The 20,818-nt window shown below is 39.2% G+C and overlaps 1 protein-coding gene across 3 annotated transcripts in view; it reads right to left on the bottom strand.

Moving 5' to 3' along the window:
• Window positions 1-20,818, bottom strand: part of NFIA (nuclear factor I A) — a 708,337-nt gene that overhangs the window by 648,953 nt on the left and 38,566 nt on the right. The window contains exons 2-3 of one of the 3 annotated variants that reach the window (XM_053243547.1): window positions 17,466-17,548; window positions 14,419-14,543 (exon numbers count right to left, since the gene is read on the bottom strand). In XM_053243547.1, the coding sequence (XP_053099522.1) occupies window positions 14,419-14,514 (96 nt within the window). In that variant the 5' untranslated portion in view covers window positions 14,515-14,543; window positions 17,466-17,548. Of the gene's footprint in view, window positions 1-13,087; window positions 13,806-14,161; window positions 14,258-14,418; window positions 14,829-17,465; window positions 17,549-20,818 lie in introns of those variants that run through there. The other 2 variants (XM_053243554.1, XM_053243546.1) reach the window with 2 other exon arrangements.

Below are 20,818 nucleotides of genomic sequence, written 5' to 3'. Positions count from 1 at the left end.
TCACTGTTCAAGAGTCACAATCATTTTAGAACACCAAGAAACTAAATCAACTTGTTGCCTTTAGGGGGAAAAATAACCCTCCTTAACTTCCGCTCTTCTTAACCTTCCAACTTCAAAGTGAATCCTATTCATTAGGCAATATATACTGGATATCGATAGAAAGCCATTGAAACTCCACCACTGAAAGTCATCATAGCCAAGATAATCCTTTCATGTGACATAATATATCACAATAGTTCTGAAGAAATAAGAGAAGGAAAGAAATCATACTGTAATCAGGAATAGACAGATGCCTTTTCCTCTGGAAGTCAAGTTTAGATGATAGCAGGACAGACCCCACCCCCCCCCGGCCCCATTATTTTAGCTTTTCATGAAAGAAACAGGAAGCACACTACCTGCTTAGTTGTGTTTTTCCCTTAAAGGCCATTGCACACATTTTGCAACAGAAAGTATAACATTAAAATAATATGTCCAGTATCACTGAATATGACTGGTCAAACAAACTCAGATGGAAACTCAGAAAAGAGCTGCCATATTCAGCTTCCTTTTCTTGTTATTTCTAATGCTGTTGTTTTTGTGTACTACCAATAACCCGTTCAGATAATCTGGAAAAAAATTGTTTCATTCCCAGTTGGGTACATTTAGCAGATGTAAAATTAACCCTTTCATTATATATATATAACAACAAAGTAAAGATTTGTCCACCGACTCCCCATTAATTGTTTCTATCCACAGAACAAAGCTTATCATTGCCCCCAGGACAGATCATATAGGTCTAGTAACTGCTACATAATTAACAATAACTTGTAGTAAAGCAGTTTAAGAGTCCCTTTAATGGGCATAGATGGTAGAATGTATAGCCCATCTTTCTTTGTCATCCAGTAAAAGGGGGCCCCATGTGAAGCTGCTGGTTGCTGAGTGATGCTTTGTAGTCTGTACCAGATAGTTGCACAGTACCAGCTGCATTGGCAGGTAGCCGAAGTGCAAGGAGATAGCTGCCAAACTATGCTATACAAAAGAAACAGTGCCAGAGAGAAAAGGACCTTTGCATAAAATGACCTTTGACCCTTCCGCCAGCATGGATCCCATATTCATCACTTCCAGACAATTGCATCTTTCATTCTGGCACAAACTATGATCAGAAAGGGACCGTTTGTGATAGCAATTGTCAGTTTACTGTTCCCAGAGTCTGGATTATTTAGTCTTTTGTTTTGGTGGTGGAAATATTTCTACTTATTCCCTATTTACAGGATGCAAATAATCCACTAGCAAAATATTATTATTCGTAATAATACACCTGAAGACATGTAGCACCAACAAAGACATTAAAGCAAAGGAAAAATCACATTCTTAAAACATGATCCCATGTTATTAGTCATTTTTCCTGTGAATTGCTAATTACAGGAGGGAAAATAACTACCATTAATGTATCTGTAATCAAGAAATAAATCAATGTTACGTGTGAACAATCAGCATCTTCTTGCAGTTTTTAATAGCAAAACATTTATCTTAGTAGTGGGTGTCACATGTATGGCTTTCTCCTGCAGCTTTAATTCTTTATTTGTTTTGGAGTTTTTGTGATCATGAATAATTTTACTTGCATGTACTAGTAAAGCAGCACCATTAATCCAAAATGTAACAGACTAATCTTACAAAGAAAATGTTTTAGGGAAGACAATTTTGTGTGCATACAAATGTTAAAATAATATAAACATAAAACAGCAGAATAGATGTAAAACAAAAAGAATAAAACAAAAAGAATAGATGATTGGTTCTGAAATCACTTCTGAATTCCCCCCCCCGCTTTACAAACTTGGGCAGTCCCAGTTCAAAACAGTGGGCATATGCATGAGCAGCCCTGAAAAAGGATGTGCCTGTGAAATCTGAGTGGCCAAATGCGATGTCTTTAAAAACTGCATTTCTCCTTACCAGTGCTCAAACAAAATATCAGCAAATTGGAAACATATCTGACATCTAATCCTCGGTATGAAGAAAAATGTATGCATATGCACGTGGAAAGAACATTGGAAGAAGAGTTGAGATTTATTTATCATTGGAAGAGGAGAGGTGTCTTAATAAATTTCTACAGATGTTTTTCTGGAAATCCTGCTCTTGTTGCTGCCTCCCTACTCCCCCCCCCCAGATGTCCATTTGATCTTTTCTCTCTTATCATAAAGAATGTTGCTCTGAGGGATGGAAAAAAGCCTTATACCTGAAGGCTAGCTTCATTGTACTGCACCTGACTTCTGGTTTGCATGTGAGACCGTCTGTTCTTTATTTTCACTCTGTATGAAGTTAATGGAATTTGCAGTTGATTAACCTCAGATCTTGAGTAATAATTCTGCCTGGGATTGCAGCTGGCAATGCCACAGCTACTTGTACTTCTTAACTGAGTAAGACAGCAACAAGTACAGTGGTGCAAAGGTAAAAATCCAGGATGGATCTAAATGTCAGGAATGAACACTGGGAACCAACAACAAAATATAGTTAGGAAATTGATTTTTAGATTCAATCACTGGAGTCTGTTCTACAACAGCATATTAATTCCATCATTTCCTATTTAATACCGTTCACTTTACTGTACTATTTCTAAATATGGAAGTCTGAGAGTTAGAAATTCATATCGCAATACAGCAGTAGAATGCATTAAGCACACTGAGCATCAAGAACCTCTTCAACCCATGTCCTATTGAAATAAATGAGAATTGCACATGTGCAGACAGAACAAGAGGTATGCAAGAGAAAACGCTGACATCCACTCAGAAGAACTTCATGACCATTTTTAATCAGACGTATACATGCATTAATGCATATTAAAGGATGAAGACAGACATAACTTTTGTAGAGCAATGTGCAGGGACTGGAAGTGTTTTCACCTTGTTCATTTCAAACATAGCCTTTTCTCTACAGGATGAGTTCTGAGGAAAAGCCCCACTGCCCAACTTACTCTGCACTTTTCAAAGTGCTTTTTATATGACTGGGTGAAATACCAGCTCTGGATGTTTATTTTATTTGATTTATTTTAACATTATTTTCCCACTTTTCCTCTAAGGAGCCCAAAGGTATATAAATGATGATGATGATGATGATGATGATGATGATGTCCTTGGGAAGGACTCGATGTCTGGATAAAACAAACCAGTCAATAACACCTGTCTGACTGTGTAAACAAGAAATAATAATCGACATAGCATACCAGGGGATAGCAGAATAGAAGAAAAAGAAATAGAAAAAATCACTAAGTACAAAGATCTACAAATTGAAATTGAAAGGCCGTGGCAGAAAAAGACCAAAATAATCCCAGTGGTAATTGGCGCCCTGGGTGCAGTTCCAAAAGACCTTGAAGAGCACCTCAACACCATAGGGGTCACAGAAATCACCATCAGCCAATTACAAAAAGCAGCTTTACTGGGAACAGCCTATATTCTGCGATGATATCTATAACAATTGACAATAAAATTCAGCCATCCCAGGTCCTTGGGAAGGACTTGATGTCTGGATAAAACAAACCAGTCAATAACAGCTGTCTGACTTTGTAAACAAGAAATAATAATAATAATAATTCGATTTCTATACCGCCCTTCTAAAAATGGCTCAGGGTGGTTTACAAAGAGAAATAACAAACAAATAAGATGGCTCCCTGTCCTCAAAGGGCTCACATTCTAAAAAGAAACTTAAGACACACACCAGCAACAGTCACTGGAAGTACTGTGCTGGGGGTGAACAGGGCCAGTTACTCTCCCCCTGCTAAATAAAGAGAATCACCACAGTAAAAGGTGCCTCTTTGCCCAATTAGCAGGGGAGTATATGGTTTATGCTTAACCTCACAACAACCCTGTGAGGTAGACTAGGCTGAGAGAGAAGTGACTGGCCCAGAGTCACCTATTGAGTTTCATGGCCAAATGAGAATTTGAACTTGGGTTTCATGTTGTCAATTGGCTAGCGCATGTGCCCTGCCCAATCCCCAGAGAAATGTTTGTATTTAAAAAAACAACAACAAGGTAAAAGATGTGACATACACGTGCCACAGCCCACCTAAAATATGAAGAGATGGGAAGAAATGAGTATGAGTTTGGCAGTCATATTTTCCTAAGATACCAGCATTTTGGGTCTCACAAGAGAAAAGCAATACAGAAGCCTTTAAAAATAAATAATAAAGAAATAAATTTGAAGGACTGCCTTCTCCAAAATGAGGCTGCTGATTATTTAGATAATTTGATACTCTGCTCCATAGCTTTCCACCTTCTGAAGTAAGGCAGATGGACACATGGAGAAGGGACTTCTTAGTAATTGCTCTCAGGCTTTGGAATTCTCTTTCCAAGTGAGCCTACCTGTCCTCACTTTTGTCCATCTGTTAGATGGCAAAGGCTTTCTTGTTTCAAAATTTATCTGGGATGGCGGTGACCCAAGACCTCAAAAAATGCTGCCAGCCCCACTATGCCCCTGTTCATCTGCTGCCCTTGAGCACCTTCTTGAAAAGAAGGCTGTGAAAAGGAAGAGGGTGGTAGAGAGAGAGGAAGTGGAGATGTGGAGAGGAGAGGAGATGTATCGGGAGATGCTGTGCTAGAGCTTCTCCTCACCACTTTCCTTTCCACACTTCCTTTTCGGTTTCCTCTCCTTTCCTCCTTTTCATACCCAGCAGTTCAGAGGAGTAGGAGGACTTGGAGCTGCTCTTTGCCAAGCAGTGGCAATTCAGCTTGGAGGAGAAGGAGTAGCCACTGCTGAGTGAAAAGCTTCTTCAGTGGTGGCAATCTAAAAAAGGAGGAGGAGGAAGAGGACTCAGTGGCAAACAGCTGACCAATGGCACCAGCTTGCAGGAAGGGAAGGAAGACAGCCACTTGGTGAAGAGCTGTTCTTATGGTACTGGGTGGCAGCAGTGGTGACAAGGAGGCAGGTGCAATGGAGGTTGTCCTGCTGCTGCTCCGATAATATGCCACTTAAGACAGTGCCTCACTTGGCCTCATTGAGGTCCAGCTGAGTAGTCTAGCTGTGTATTTCCTGCTGCTGTTTGTCTCTGATCTTATTTTATTTTATTGATTGATTGTTAGATTTTTATACTGCCTTTTCTTAAAACAATCTCAAGGCAGTTTACAAAACTTTAAAAACAATGTAAAACTATAAAACAGTTACACAATAAAAGACTGAAATATAAAAATACAAATCTACTTAAAAGTCTTTAAAAACATATACAATAAGTTGATCTGTGGTTACTCATTGAGCCCTTTCTCATGATCTGTGAGAAGGGCTTGGCAGGAGGGTGGGGAGGAACGTTTTGTTACCTTCCCTTCCCTGCAGATGATCCATGGAGGGGACTGGGTGCACGGATCGTGCAGCCAGATGATCCTCCACTATCTCTGGCAGTGCAGAACGTGTTATTTTTGCGCCCCCCCCCGAACTCCCAATATGCACCGCATGAGTGTGTGGTGCATTGTGGCTATCCCCCAGCACTGATCATCTGGGGAAAAGGTGAGGTTTTGCAGCCTTCCCTCCCACCCAACCGCCCTCCCACCCTCCTGAACAGTTGTGTGAATAACCTTTTATTACCTTGTTGCAATAATTACAACAACCCTGTAAGGTATAAATATTATTATCTCCATATTGCATGTGGGAGGCTGAGCCTAGCAAAGAATGTCTGGTTAGTTTGTGGCAAGGCCAGGTTAAAATCGGGAACCTGGTTCATAGTGCAGTCTCTTAAGGACAAACTAAGCATTACCGTAATTTTGAGTAGAAAGGCTGCGACAGGTATGTTATCAAAAGTCGTTCATTGCCGCCTGCGGTGTTTTCTATGATGTGGCATGTACACTAGAATTCAGGATCAAGCTGTAGTAACATTGTAAGCGTTCAACACAATCGAAAAAATAATGCATGATGTCCCCCCTCTAACTGTGGCATTTACGCCAATGCAGCATTTCGGCTGGGTTACTGCAATTTTTCAGCCTTTCTCCCCTTACTATGGCGTTTACACTGATGTGGCATTTCTGCCCCAAATTACGGTAGTTTAATTATGAGACTAGAACTAGCATAAGAGGTGCACCTATATAATTTTGGAGCCTGGACCTAAAGGCCTTTGGAGGCCCCTCCACTGCAAGTTAAGCATCATTTTTTAGCATGTAGTTCTTGAGGGCACAAACCACACCATCCAGGACAGACTAAAGAGGATTTGGGGGCCCAAGGCGATTTGGAGGCCCTTGTCTTCGGCCCCAAAGTCTAGGGGTAAGAGCGCCTCTGACTAGCATGCTTGTTTTTTATTCATCAAATAGCTAATTGCCCCACCCCCCGTCCCCAGCATAGACTGGGATTTGTTGTAGAGAGCCTGTTGTGAAGGCAGCAATCATATAACCCAGTAAGGTTTTGTGTTGGGTTGCCACAGTGCAGCCTGTCTTTAGGAGTTGTAAGGTCAATTTGCCACCACTCTCAAGAAAACAGTGACTTGTGGATGCACCTTAAGTCACTGCCCTGTGAAATAGCTGACTAACTAAATTTTAGAATTACACATAGGAAGCTGCCATATACTGAAGCTATTCCCATGATCACTGGAAAGTGGGCTAATGCCCCATGCACACTTGCATGGAGCATCCTGGAACTTCTGGGGGCCGTGCGGCCCACAATCCCTGCCGCCCCTGCCAGCTCCGTGACGGAGCCGACAGTCATGTGGGCGGCCAATGTGGCCATCCAGCTACGAGCTGCTGCTTGTCTGCGGGGAGACTGGACTAAGCCTGCTCTCCCTGCAGTTAGCTCCAAAGCTCTTCTCACTGATCGTTAGAAGAGCTTCACTGAGTCAGACCGTTGGTCTATCTAGCTCTGTATTGTCTTCACAGACTGGCAGAGGCTTCTCCAAGGTTGCAGGCAGGAATCTCTCTCAGCCCTGTCTTGGAGAAGCCAGGAAAGGAACTTGAAACCTGCTCCTCCCAGAGTGGTGGTCCTATCCCCTGAAGGGAATATCTTACAGTGCTCACACTTCTAGTCTCCCATTCATATGCAACCAGGGTGGACCCTGCTTAGCTAAGGAGACAAGTCATGCTTGCTACCACAAGACCAGATCTCCTCTGGTCCCCACCTTCTTTTAGAAACTCTACAAGACTTCTGTAAACCAGCAGACTTCTAATTATTTGCCTGTAATTGTGTCTTATTATAATTAAAAATATTTATACTCCACTTTTCAACAGAAAACTTCTCCAAGTGGTTTACATTAAAAAGAGAACAAATAGAATATTTGTTTGGTGATGCTGTATCTTTTCAAAAGTGAAATTTGGCTCCATTTTGTAGAACTCCAGTTGAGTTTTGAAATTAAACTGTGTGGCAAGTGCAGATTATGCTCCTTTGAAAACAACTTTGAAAACAAATATATATTCTTTTAAATATAAAGGTATTGCAATTTTTTGATAGTAAAAGTCTACAGAGATGCAATGTCTGTATTATACCACTCTGCAACTTGTCTGTATCTGGATGATGGTTTATATTCAGCAGTCCTCTGGAAATCTATGTTTACATGTAGCAAATGGTTTGAATTCAACTCCATTAGTTAATATATCTGTTTTGTCTCTTCCAGGAATGCATAGATTATCCATAAGCATGTCTCAGCAATCTGGTATATAGGAAATAGTCCAGAGCTTTGATTATAGCAGCCATAAATTCAAAGCTCCTTGGGACAGTCTCCATTATTTACTATATGTTAACATGGTAAGACCCTCTGCCTGGTTGACCCTTAAGTATGGTCTTTATAGGATATTTAATCATTAATAATACATACATTTTACTATTGGTTTACACCCTCTTTGACACATATATTCAAAGAAATAAAACACCATCGGCATAGCAGTTTTATATATGAAACACATATACCATCTATTTCAAAATAGCTAATTGTAACTGCACATTATCAGAGCATTTTAAAACATTTCCCCTTCTTTATCCACCTGCTCTGTCTTACACAGCCAGAAACATTCATAATAACGATTCACTGTATATTCAACGATACTTTCCATTTCACCAGCAACTCATGGTTTTTCTGTCTTATCATGCAGTGGGAGACATATGTTCAGGACTCTGAATGCTCAGACAGGTAGTTGGTTTAGGCTCAAGGGATGAGATTCTGAAAGTGCAAAGACTTAAATGCCCAGATTGCCTTCAAAACATAGCCAAAACGTAGTTTAATAACCTAGTCTTCAGCAGTGACAAATACTGATGGCTGCAGAGAAAATGTACAAGAACACAAGACACTGCTAGAATAATTAATTCCTTCTGGAAATTTAAGTCACCTTGGGTGTTGGTATGGATCCCCTGATCCCCAACAGCTGCTGATATGACAGGATCTCTTGATCACTGCTGTAAAGTGCAACAGAGTCTCAGGCCAACTATAGCAGGTCATGTCCATTCCTGGCTCTTCAATATGTATACTAATCGCCAGTAGAATAAAAGCAACTTCATTATCATTGTTTACTTAGTTTCATTTCTATCCCATCTTATTCCCGAAACTCCGAGAAGTGATAAAATATATTCCAAAAACCAAACCACAGAACTACTATACAAGTAATACCATGTAGAACCGCCTCTTCCCCTCCAGTAATAACTGAATTAAAATCCCATTAACATTCTCCTCCTCTTGCCACCACTGTTTCTACCACTGGAAGCTAACCCTTCAAGTCTTAATCATTAGAGAGACTGGAATTCTTTGGGGGATGAATGACGGAAGCACACAACGGACCGGCTTCCTTCAAGATTTTCTGAGCAACTTCTTGTGTTTCTTTTCTAACACAGACTCTCCCACCAATAAACTCTTAGCCCTTTCATGTAATTTTCATGTCTTACTTATATGGTGTGTGCTAGTGAATTGGCATGATAAGTGGGGCGGGGGAGTGCAGTTTAGCAGTGAACTCTCTGCCAGAATGTATTCAAAGTTACCTTTCCAATAATGAAAGTTAGAAGCTTGCTTCTTTAAAGAAGTTACAGCTGGGATCCTTAGGATTCTGTTTGGAACCAATGGGAAACAATAGGAAGCTGTAGCCTTACTATAGTGACTCTTCTTATTCATAAAGCCAACATGATCTTGATGTTTGCCTTCAACAATTAACAAAAAATGTTTCTTAACTTGCAGTTTATTTCTCAGTTGGGCAACAGGGATTATTGAAGAAGTGAGCTCCCTTTCCTGCCAAACCAAGACCTGGAATATAGGCTAGCAATTTCTTGTCTCAGTAAGATACTTTAGGAATCTTGATCTTCCTATGCCAGCATATTGTATAGCTTCACGGTTATATTACACATTATTTTGAATGTTTCTGGGAGAAAAATGTTTGAGCAAGGGTTAATATGATGCTTCATCCCCTACCAATAATATGATTTTCCTTAGAAAGTATAATATTATCTCATGCCTGATGTCTTCAATGTTTATTGTTTACATATTCATATTATGTATTACACATACACATACACACACAACACACAGAAATGCAAGAATGAAGCACATTTTATCATGTCCACAACTACTTTTTAAAAAACCAATCTTGGCTTAGAGTCATCAACTGCCTAATTCCCAGATTTTCTAAAGAAAGAAAAATTAAGCACAACAGAGAAAATAACATTGTAACTGTTGCTGAGTTTATAATCCAGTGTAAGTTACTGAGTGCTGATAAGTAAAGGAAGTTCAACCAGACAGTTTAATCCTCCAATTTCCTGTCTTCTAATCAGCCACTGGCTCTTTGGGCTTTAAATTAGAAACATTCCTGACAATATTCAGGACAGGTGAAGGAAGATAATAGGAATGAAATGAGGAGAGACTATTTATCTGAAAAGTAAGTAGAGATAGGATGATGAAAGAACAAAATATTTAGTGGGAAGAAGTATGTGGTGCATACAAGTTAGCAAAATATAATATCGAAGAAGGAAAGGGTTGCAAATCAATCTAAAAGAGCATTAATAGTTCTCAAAAAGTTTCAGCATTGACTTTCACAGATGCTGTATAGTTTCAGAATATACAGACAATTTCCCTGCAGGATTGCATAAGGAGAACTCTGATAGTATTTAGTTTAGATTTTACTATTTCCCTAAGTCAGGTAAAGGATTAAATAAATAAATAAATAACTCATGATACTTAATCAATTTTCTGTGGAAAGACAAAATCAGGATATTCAAATACAACTTGCCAGTATTTTCAGACACCTGGGACCAAATAAATACATCAAAGGAATGGGTTAGGTAACTTAGAATCTTTTCAGATCGTGAGAAGTATGAACACTTACACAACATGCTTTTTCTCCTATCTTGAGAATTAATGCATACTGAAACCAAGAATAACCAATTTTCAATTTTGCATAGATTGCGTGAACAATGTTCATTGCTTTCATTGAAGATGCTTAACATGATATATGTGTGTGTGTATGCGCCCTGGTTCGCAGTGGACTGGTTTGGATCACACCAGTTCTTGCACGTCCCTGTTCAACAGGGATAGATAGATAGATAGATAGATAGTCTGAAATTACTAGCAGTTTTAAGAAAGAGAGAGATGTAATAAAATATGGATATACAGCATAATGGTGAGGGGTCAGAACGCCTTTACATTGGTGTAAGTCTACTGACAACTTCTGCTCCCTGAATTAATAACTGCAGATACAAAAGTACCTTGTAGGTGTATATTAAAAAGGCACATCCATTACAAAGTTTGATATCTTGAAATATTTATTTTGACTCACAAGAATGTTTTCTTCTTGCAAGTAAAGTGTTTCTTTCAGAAGACTTAATTTATTAATGAAGACACATAGTCATCATTGTGACATTCTGAAGAGAATGAAAACTTTGTATTTTAAAGGAATATTGCCTCTGATCTCAACCATAATCATGTGTAACTGAGAGCTGATCTATGCACTTAGCTTCTGCAGCTCCATCTTTACCTCAGTCTGGCATTTGAATTTGGTTCAGCATCTTGTCAGAAGGGTATTGTATCAAATTCTGTGACTACTTTATCACTTGTACCATTATAATAATCCTATAAAGTGAAATGTAAAATCAATAAATTAGAAGGAAATGTTTATAAATGTAGTAGAACTAATACATGCATTATACTTACATAAGTTGTTGAATAGAATCTTTTAATACTTATAGTATCTGAAATAACTTTTTGACATTACTCTTTTTCTTTCTAAAAAGAAAATATCTCTAATATGGTGTCCAACTTTTACAGTTTGTTCACCTCAGCTGGACAAATTTATTTCATGTAGGTTTGCTATATGTCAGAAGTTTTCAAACGAAAGATGTCACATGAGTGTTAGACTAAATTAATATCTGTTTCAAGAATGGCATGATTAAAGCATGAGGAAGAGAGGGTTAGATTTCAAAAGATTTCTTGCAAGCCATTACAACAAATGTAATTATTGCTAAAATGTACACATGTACTGAGTCTTGCTTACAGTACTATGAAGTGTCTGGCTGATCTTGAAAATATTACTCAGTAAGAAAATCCACTGAAATAATAAAATGGTCCAACATTTGTATTTTACTTAGACTTTACTTTTTCAGTCCAATGAATAAGACACTATCAGGTGTATATATTTATAGATATAAATATATAAGAATAGAGAGCAAATCTTAAGTCTGTATTATATATATATGATTTATCACACACACACACGCACACACACACACACACACACACACACACGTATGTCTGCCTAACCCAAAGGTTAAATTTCCCCCCCCATTTTTACTATATAGCCAACCAAGCAACTATCTAGCTACAAGACCGGAGTGAAATCATGCCAAAGAGAGAGAGGCAGTAGAGGGGGAGACAGTCCGAGCCTAAGAGATTACAGTGCCCACCCTTTCATACAGCCATTTCTTTCATTATAATAGGTCTTTTCATCAAAATGACACAGAACCTTTAAATTTGGATAGCATACTCCCATACAGTAGAGAAGGCAGCCACTTCAAACCAATTCTAAACCTGCTTCTCGAAATAAAACAAACTTGTTCCATTGACACACATAAATTGTTTACGACTCATTAAAAAGCAAAATTGCATATCACGGTGTTGGCAGCTGAGTCCATGAGGGTGGAAAAGGGGGCATTCACATCTCTTTGTATGCTGGCAGTACCAAACTGAAGTTTTGCAGTAGGCAGTAGCCGAGATTTTTTTGTGCAGCCAGACGATGCATGAGGTAACTTTCAAAGCTTCCTTTTTGTCTTTGTATGTTAAAATGCATTGTGTAGCTGAGTTTGATTAAAAGAACTTAACAGATGCTATGAGGTTTGAGGCTAAAATATGCTTTGTATTACAGAGTGTGCATCAAAACTGCTTACTTTTATATCAGTAATTGAATCCTTGTCTGAAAATGGACATGTCTATTGTACAAAACCGTGCATAGTGCATTTCAGGGAAAATAAAAAGATTTCTTTTTTTCTTTTAGTGCACTGACATTTAGTAGGAAGATTTTTGAATCTACAGTTTTAGAATATAAGTTATCTGGCATGTTAAAAGTTTAAGAAGAACTTTCTGTAAGGTTTCATCTAAACAACAGTCTGTGTGGTTGTGAAGCTTGTTTATTTTCTTGTCAAGTGCATTGCTAAATGTTTCCAGCATTTTTAACATATTATATTCACAGCAGTAAGACATCTGTAGAGTAACTGAGAATTCTTAAAAAATGCAAGTGATGTACTTTTAAACAGGAGACAATATTTTAAGACTACTGGAGACATTATAAACAGTGCTTCATAGAAATAGAAATGCTATAAGTATATACAAAGGGTTTAAAATCACAGTGTGTTATCAAATATGTGTACTGAAGAAGTGTAGTTTAGGGCTTTTCCCTGAAAACAGCTTAGAATCAATAGTCACATTTCAATATTTAACAAGCTAATCAGTCAAATGAATAGTCAGACAGTTTCAGAGCATCCAAGAACATCCCTTCTGCATTTTCCGCTGGCAAAGTGTCTAATTGGAAAATCAGTAGTATGAATAAAGCGGTTAGATTTCTTCTATTCTAATTAACCAAAACCGGCATGTAACATTTAGCTGGCAACCAGCAGTTAAACCTTTTAATGAATAAAAGTTCAAACAAAACCAACAGCCCAAACACCTTTTGATGCAAGCAATGTATACCGCCAAGCTGCAGAATGAAAGCCTTCCATATTTCACATTTTCATGTCTTCCAAGTCCACAGACATCCTAAACTTCTCCGAATGACACCAAAATGGATCTGGGAGATGTTTCCTGGGCGTGTGTGTAAGACTCTCTGCTCCCTCTTAGTTGTTTCAGCATATCATACAAAACAATGGCATGATCGGTTTCATTGTAATTCCACTCACCAGCCTTTAAAAAACAACACACCAAAAACCAAAACCAAAAACCAAAACAAACCCCTGATATCTATGTGAGCTGAACGGAGATTCACGGTCCAGTTAGGAGCAGATAATACATGCATTGTCCTGGTAGCAAAATTTCTCTCCCTGGAAAAAATTCACGCTTTGCCACAAGAATAATAATTACAGAAACTAAAAAAAAAAAAAAGCCCTGCTAACAAATTAATCCCTAACGGACAGCACACTAACGAGGGCAGTAATGATTTGAGGGCTCTCTTCGACACAACGGGGCTCGCATCTTCTGCCACAATGGGGTATTGTGCATCCTCCTAACTCACTGTACCTCTGATAGATTCAAGATGTCAAAGGTTGTCTGGCCCGAGTGACCATGACATGCGAGTTAACTCATTCTGAGGGTGTCTGTTGGAACTTTATTAAAACTTTTAATTGAGCCCAAAAGACATTCGAGTGGGATCCATAACACCCGGCTCCAGATCATAACAGGACAGGAATCTATTCTAACATAAACAAATGAAGAGAAAAGTTAGACCAGGTTCTCTGATGAGACACTCACACGTCATGAATTCACACAGTGCCACTAAAAATACCATCAGAGAACTTTGCTAGAATTGGTCTATTTTGAAATGTCTTGAACTTTCTATCCCTAATATTACTTGTAAATATTGCTTGACAAATATTATATATCGGCATCTTTAATATTTCTACACCCAGCCACATGTCCACACAGAGAGAGAGAGAACAAAAATCTGAAATGCCACAGCACAACAAAGTAGAACACAGATGAGAATCCAAAGGAATCAAGAGAAAAGTTATTCTTTGAAAAGAAAGCTTTTCAAACTACTTATCCACATACTTTTATAAAGAGATCTGGAACTTAAAAAACAACAACACTGCCACCGTCTTAACTGTAGGGCACATGAACGGTCTCTTGTTACAGAGGAAAAACACACAAGTGGGACAAGTGGAAAGCTGCTCCAGTGAAGAGTGTGAACAAAAATTCAAATGTTAATTTGATAAATGTGAGGTCTGGGACATTTTGTCAAAGAGGGAGGGAAATTAGAAAAGCGAAGGGAAGGGGGAAAAAAAAAAGCAGCCGTGCTGCCAACTCACCATCCACCAAGTTCTGGCCGAGATGTCATAGCAGAGCTGCCATTTGATGGATCCGTCGGAGGTTTTCCCTGCCATTATGCTGTCAGCAAGCTTCATCTGATGCTAACTCACGGGAGATAAGACACCTAATTGAGAAAACATTTGCACTGGCATGTTGGGCAACATGTAGCCCGGTCCATACCATATGGAATCATGGGTAAAAAAAAAAATCTCCTTGACAGTGAACCAATCTCTCACAGACCCAGTGGCAAGGTGAAGTAAGGATGAAAAGTCATCTGCTCCTAGCACTGTCTTCTCTCTTGCTTTCCCTCTCTCTCTTTTTTTTTAAAAACTAAGAACCCACCACTTAACATCAAAGAGAGGCGGATAAAATTAGGGCTTCATCATTCAGATGATTTTGGTCTGCAAGATTTTTCCCTTTCCTTTTTTTCTCTCCCCCCACCCTTTAACTCCAGCTTTTAAAAAAATGAATAGAGACTTAGTAGGACAAAGGCAGGTAGTGGACTGCGGAGGGAGATCGCCACAGGCTATTAGCCTAAAATTTCTGCTTGACAGATGGAACTGCTTAGAGACTATCATGCAATGTTTTGGGTTTTTTCTCTCTCTGAAAAAGAATTTCCAGTCTGATTCAGTATCTGTTTATCACAGCTACTTTTCCCATGAACGTGACCAAGGAAAAGAAAGACTGGAATGAAGGTTTTAATTTTTTTTTTAAAAAAATCATTCATGTACTACTTTGTACATAATAACTTTAGGAAATACAAGCATAATGCAGGTCTAAATAGCTTAAGGATATATATATATATATATATATATATATATATATATATATATATATATATATATATAGTGGTTTAAAGATTTGTATCTATCATAAAATTAAAAATGCTGTTATTGCAGAAATGAAATATAAGGTTTTACCATTATGTTGGCATTTTGATTTTTTGATAGCAGATCATGTTATGTAAAAGACATTTCCTTTACAATAATTACATTTGCTTTAAAAGAGTATGTTGGGATTCAAACAGCTGCTCAGACAATACATATGTATATTATTTACACACACACACACGCACACGTCTGTACAGTTTTTGCAACAGAATGTAATCTAGTAGAGCTCTATTTTCCAAATTTTGAGTATCCAAAATATCTAATTATCCAAATTCACCACATGCCCTCATATATTGTCACATAGAAATGGCATTCTGTTGACCTGAACTTACAATGAGCCAAACTTTGGGTAAATGCTCCCAGCCATCCAAATAAAGGAAAGCATACTTTACTTCAGGTTATCACTTCACCAGGTGTTGCAATTCAGGGATTTTTTTCACCTATACTTTAGCACTTTCCCTTGATGTGCCTCTCCTGTGCTACCCAAGTGACACCACCAGACAACATAGTAAAATGACAGTTGTGAGATGTTTAGCGCTATGTGACACGTTCCATGGAATGGCCAGAATGTGAACTAAAAAGTCAGCCAGTTAGTTTGCTGCCTCTCACCTTTTTAGTCAAATGGCAGCCCAGTTCTACATAAGGTCACTTGGAAATAAGTCCCATTAACTTCAATAGGACGTGCTTCTGAAGTGACTACAGGATTGCACGTGAATGATGTTGTCATGAGGCTAACATATTTGTGTTTAAAATATGTGTTTACTTTTTAATCATCCTCTTGTAGAATAGGTAAGATCTAGACGCCATTACTTAATGAAGATATTTTCTTCAGTGATTTGTGAATGAATGTCTGAACTAACAAAATAAGCGGGTGTTCTGTTTTGTAGGATTATTGAAAACACACTTCAGGGACATTTTTAGGCAAAATGGAAGTAATATTTTTAGATATTTTACACCTTACCATAGAAGAAAGGATGCAGTGCAAATAGGAGATTTAGAAGTGGCACAAAAATGTTGCTACTTATTAGGGTTTTGCATCTTAGCTTTCTGAAAATGCACTTCCAACTGCACAACTCATACAGCAAACATTAATTATGGGACAAAATGTGCTTTTATTCAGTTCTGGCAATGCTGATGGATTGGGTTTTCTTTTTTAATTCAGAAGATGACAGGAACAAGACTTAGAAATGAAAACGTGGAGGATGAGCCTTAAAAGCAAGTGTAAATCTTCTTTCTTCTGATGCTATTCTTATTGTGTTTGGACAGAATGAAATTGTGTGTATATATTTACTTCCAAATTATTGAAAAAAATCTTTCTGTAAGAAATGTACCTGCACACGTGTATATATGAGTGTATATCAGCACTTGTACGTGTATGTATGTGATCATATTATAAAATCAGATAGTGTTACAGAATGGTAACGTGCCATTATGTTTCATAGATTTGTATCAACCCAATTTACAGGTCAAACTCTGGCTAGCATTGGAAGTCATTATAAGTGTTATGTCTGTATAGAATCCAGGGAGATATTTTCAGAATTGAAGACATTATCAGCAGCTGCTGCCCTTATAATGGATGGCCAACATCACAATGTCTTCACTTCAACCTCATTAAAGATACCTGTTCTTAAAAACTATAGAAAATACAAAGTAAGATGATTAAGCAAGAATCAGCATCTGAACTAACATCAGATCAAATTTCAAAATTCCTGCTTCCCTGTCTTTCACAGGAACAACCAGCCAGCACTTTTGATTATCAATTGAGCACTGTTGAGCTACATTGCTTCCTGTCTCTTTTTAACAATGTAGTTGAATAAAGGATCAAATCTGCCCCGCCCCGCTCCATATAATCATATGGTCCATATGATTATATATTGACTGTTAACCTTTGCAGGTACTTTTCCATTTCCTCTGTGCTGATAGCTCATGGCTCTTCTGGACCCCAAACTAGTGCTATTAGATCTGTCTTCAAATTAGCCATGAAAAACATACCCACAGTGATTACTATGGAAGAATATAGATTTCAGCTTAGCAGTGGAAGGAGCATGAAATCACTTTATTCTGGACAGTACAGTAGTCTGATGCAAAGGGAAGAATAAATGCTGTTAAATAACTGTGTTTTCGATCCAGAACAATTAGGGTGCAGTTAACGTTACCATTTTTCTTTATGATGTGGGTGGTAGAGGGTCTTTTCTTGTTGAGCGACTACTCCTTTTCTAAGTGAGCTGTTACTAATAGCCTTGAAAGAAGATTAAATGCAACATGTTAAATATTACAATTATTGTGGAAAACAAAATTATTTAGTGAACATAATGGGGAGCAAATCAAGCATTTAACATGATCCAGGAAATGCTACTCTAAACAATTGCATTTGTTTTATGCAATTTTTTCCCCTTTGATTGCTGACAGATGCCGTTTTGGAAACAAAACATCTAAACAGTTTTCCTTCAATCATAGAAAGGAAAAAAGGAAACAATAAACCCCACATACTAGAAAATGACTACATGTTTTGAATTTAATTCTTGTCAATCACTGTTTTGCAAAACATGACATGTGAATGGCATCAATGCAAAATAATATCATTAGAACCCAATAAACCACAAAAGACATAGCCCTTTTATCCTCAATTGCTTTTTTTTAAGGTAAGAAAATGTGTTTAGATTTGAAGTGCTGCAAACCATGACCATCTATCTCAGAATTGTTGATGGGAGGTACCTGGCCAGCATATCCATCATCCTTTGGTCTCCCTTTGTCTTTCTGATTATCACAGGATTATAAATGTATGCCATTTATATATCATGCATGTTTACTCAGATAGATGCTAGATGGAAAGTAGTACAGTATGCATTTGTTGAAAAAATAACTGACTGCTATGAAGGTGGACAAGTTCCCATAATGGAGAGAAATGTGTTCTGATCAGCGTGTCCAATACAGTAGCAGTAAAGCGAATGAGTGTGCTGTTTGCTTTTCTGAACTTCAGTGGAAAGATGAAGAGAGAACATCTGCAAAGTACATTAAACTTATAGGATTATCAAATTGGCTTTTTAGAGTTACATTTCTCTTTAGGGCCCTTGCCCTGCCCTATTTCTCTTCAATCAGGCCCGGTCCTGTAAGGCCTACTTAGAATATAAGCTCTATGGTCACAGCATCTCACTTATACATTATAAATAAAACTTAAACACACATCCATTGTAACAGTAAGAAATTGGGGGGGACCTATGTACATTATTAGAATTGTGGGATATATATTGAGAGATTGCCCTGCCATTGGGCTCTAGTATCCATTCACATAATAGGGAAAGCATAATACTACCTAGAGGCAAATGAAATGCATTCAACCCATTAGGAGAAATGATGCACAGCCACTGTCCTTGTTTATCAGGGACAGTCCCTGTTTTATGTTCATGACAAGTTGCTTACGATTCCTATTTTATCCCTACTTTGCTTTTCGGGAATGCCTTGTTAACACCTGTAGTGTAAATTGCTAGATATCAGTTTCCTTCCCAGGGTCCCTAGAAATTAGATCTTAATGAGAAGCAGAAGCATCACTACACGCACATGAGCAATACATCTGCAATGACAACACATGCACATCAATACATGCACATGGCCACACATGCACATGAGCAGTAAGGTGCGATGCAGAGATATAGGCTGCGAGATCCAAAGAGCTTTTGGGAACTTCAGACTGAGGGGCTTCAAAAAACCATTTGTGATATGTTGCAGGCTCCTGTGCCATATCAAAAATGCCTTTATAAAAAGTCTCCTCACTTTCACAAGAGGCTTGCTATGTGGCATAGAGGGCTGCTTTTCAGGTTCATAATTCTCTTGTGCATCTGGAATTAGCTGCAAAATTATTTGGACCCCCAAATTTGACTTCTCAGAACTCCTAAAAAAGCTTAATCTTTTCTGCAAGAACAAAACTTTGGTTGGGCCTACTGCAGGTGTGTGTGGGGGAATCTTGTTTTTGAATGTCCCCCTGTATAACACCTTCCTGCAAAAAGGTGGGGGCGAGTAGCAAAGAGTGAAAGACTGTAGCTGAGCCTTCTTTCTGTTCTTGAGCTGGGTCTCATGATCCGTGAGACCCAGTTTCTTCGGGTGAGCAGGGAGAGCAGGCTAAGCTGGGAAAGCGGGCTCTGCTCATGAGCAGAGAGGGAGCCCTGGGTGGCCACCCACATGATTGCCGGCTCCGAGACGGAGCTGGCAGGGGCTGGGGAGTTCAGGGGCCACGCAGCCCCTGGAAGCCCCAGTATGCCCTGTGCGAGCGTGCAGGGCATACTGGGGAGACCCCCAGAGTCGGGAGGCGGCTTTTCGCCTCCCCTCCAGGGGTCTACTCATGAGTAGGTGCGGTGCGAAGCAGCACCGCGGCTACTCACAATTTTGAAAACCAGGTTTGCGGAGCGCTCACTGGGGGCAGGGGTTCTTGAGCGGGTTACCCACTCTAGAACCACCGGGCTCGCAGCCGAGCCCGGTGGTTCTGATGATCTGCAAAAATTGGGCTAGGCTCTCCTAGACCAATTTTTGCAGATTGTCAGAATAGCCCCCTTGTTTTTTACTTGCAGGGATGTATTTGTGTGTGTGTTGAGGAACCTTCAACATTGAGATTTCTTCCACCTACAGTCTGAAATAGGAATGCCTTCGCTTCTGTGTGCTGTGAGCATACCAAACACAACCTTTCCCACTCCTGGAGTCTATCCACACGCCTATCCCTAGTTACGTGGGATGTGTGTGTTTCTTAATCCACTCCTCTATGTGCACTACAAATACTAGTTTACACAGGGAGGGGAAAATGATGTATGCTCACAACATGACTTGATTATGTGTGCAGGGATTGGTCATTCAAATATAGTCCCAACTTTCTCATAGACAGCCAGGCATAGTATATAGATACATTGGATTTGAATTATTTAAAAGAAAATACAGTTGTGAATCAACACTTGGGTTTGGACATAACACAAAACTTTGGTTTGTGCTAACTATAGTTAATAACCCACATCATGGTTTGACCTTCCAGATGTACAGCCAAAAAAACCATGGAGGCTATTCTCATGACCTTCCAAAAGCGGTCTAAGGGAGCCCAGCCAGCTTTTGGGAGGTTGTGCGCTCCAATAGGAGCTGTGCTGCTCCTGGCAGCAAACCTCCCAAAATACCCCTCCCCTTAAACGAGGTTAGAGGAATGAGTGTTCCGCTAACCCCGTTCTTCTGATCATGAGTTGCCACAGCGCAGCTCTGTGAGGACCTATGAGGAGACTCCCGACTGAGAAGCTGCAGCAAGCCTCCTGGCCTTGTGGGTCTCCGAAGAAAGCCCCACGCACTTACACGGGGCATCTTGGGACTTCCGGTAGCCAAGTGGCCCCCAATCCCTGCCACCCCTACTGACTCTGTGATGGAGCCACTAATCATGTGGGCGACTGATCTGGCCACCAAGGGTGAGCTCCCTGCTCGTTTGTGGGGAGAGTGGGCTAAGCTAAACCTGCTTTCCCCACAGAGCCTGGTTGGGCTCCACACA

The sequence above is a fragment of the Hemicordylus capensis genome, chromosome 4, assembly GCF_027244095.1.
Source record: "Hemicordylus capensis ecotype Gifberg chromosome 4, rHemCap1.1.pri, whole genome shotgun sequence".
NCBI classification, from domain to species: domain Eukaryota; kingdom Metazoa; phylum Chordata; class Lepidosauria; order Squamata; family Cordylidae; genus Hemicordylus; species Hemicordylus capensis.
Note: the sequence above shows the minus strand (reverse complement) of the source record. Positions and strands in the feature narration are given on the sequence as shown.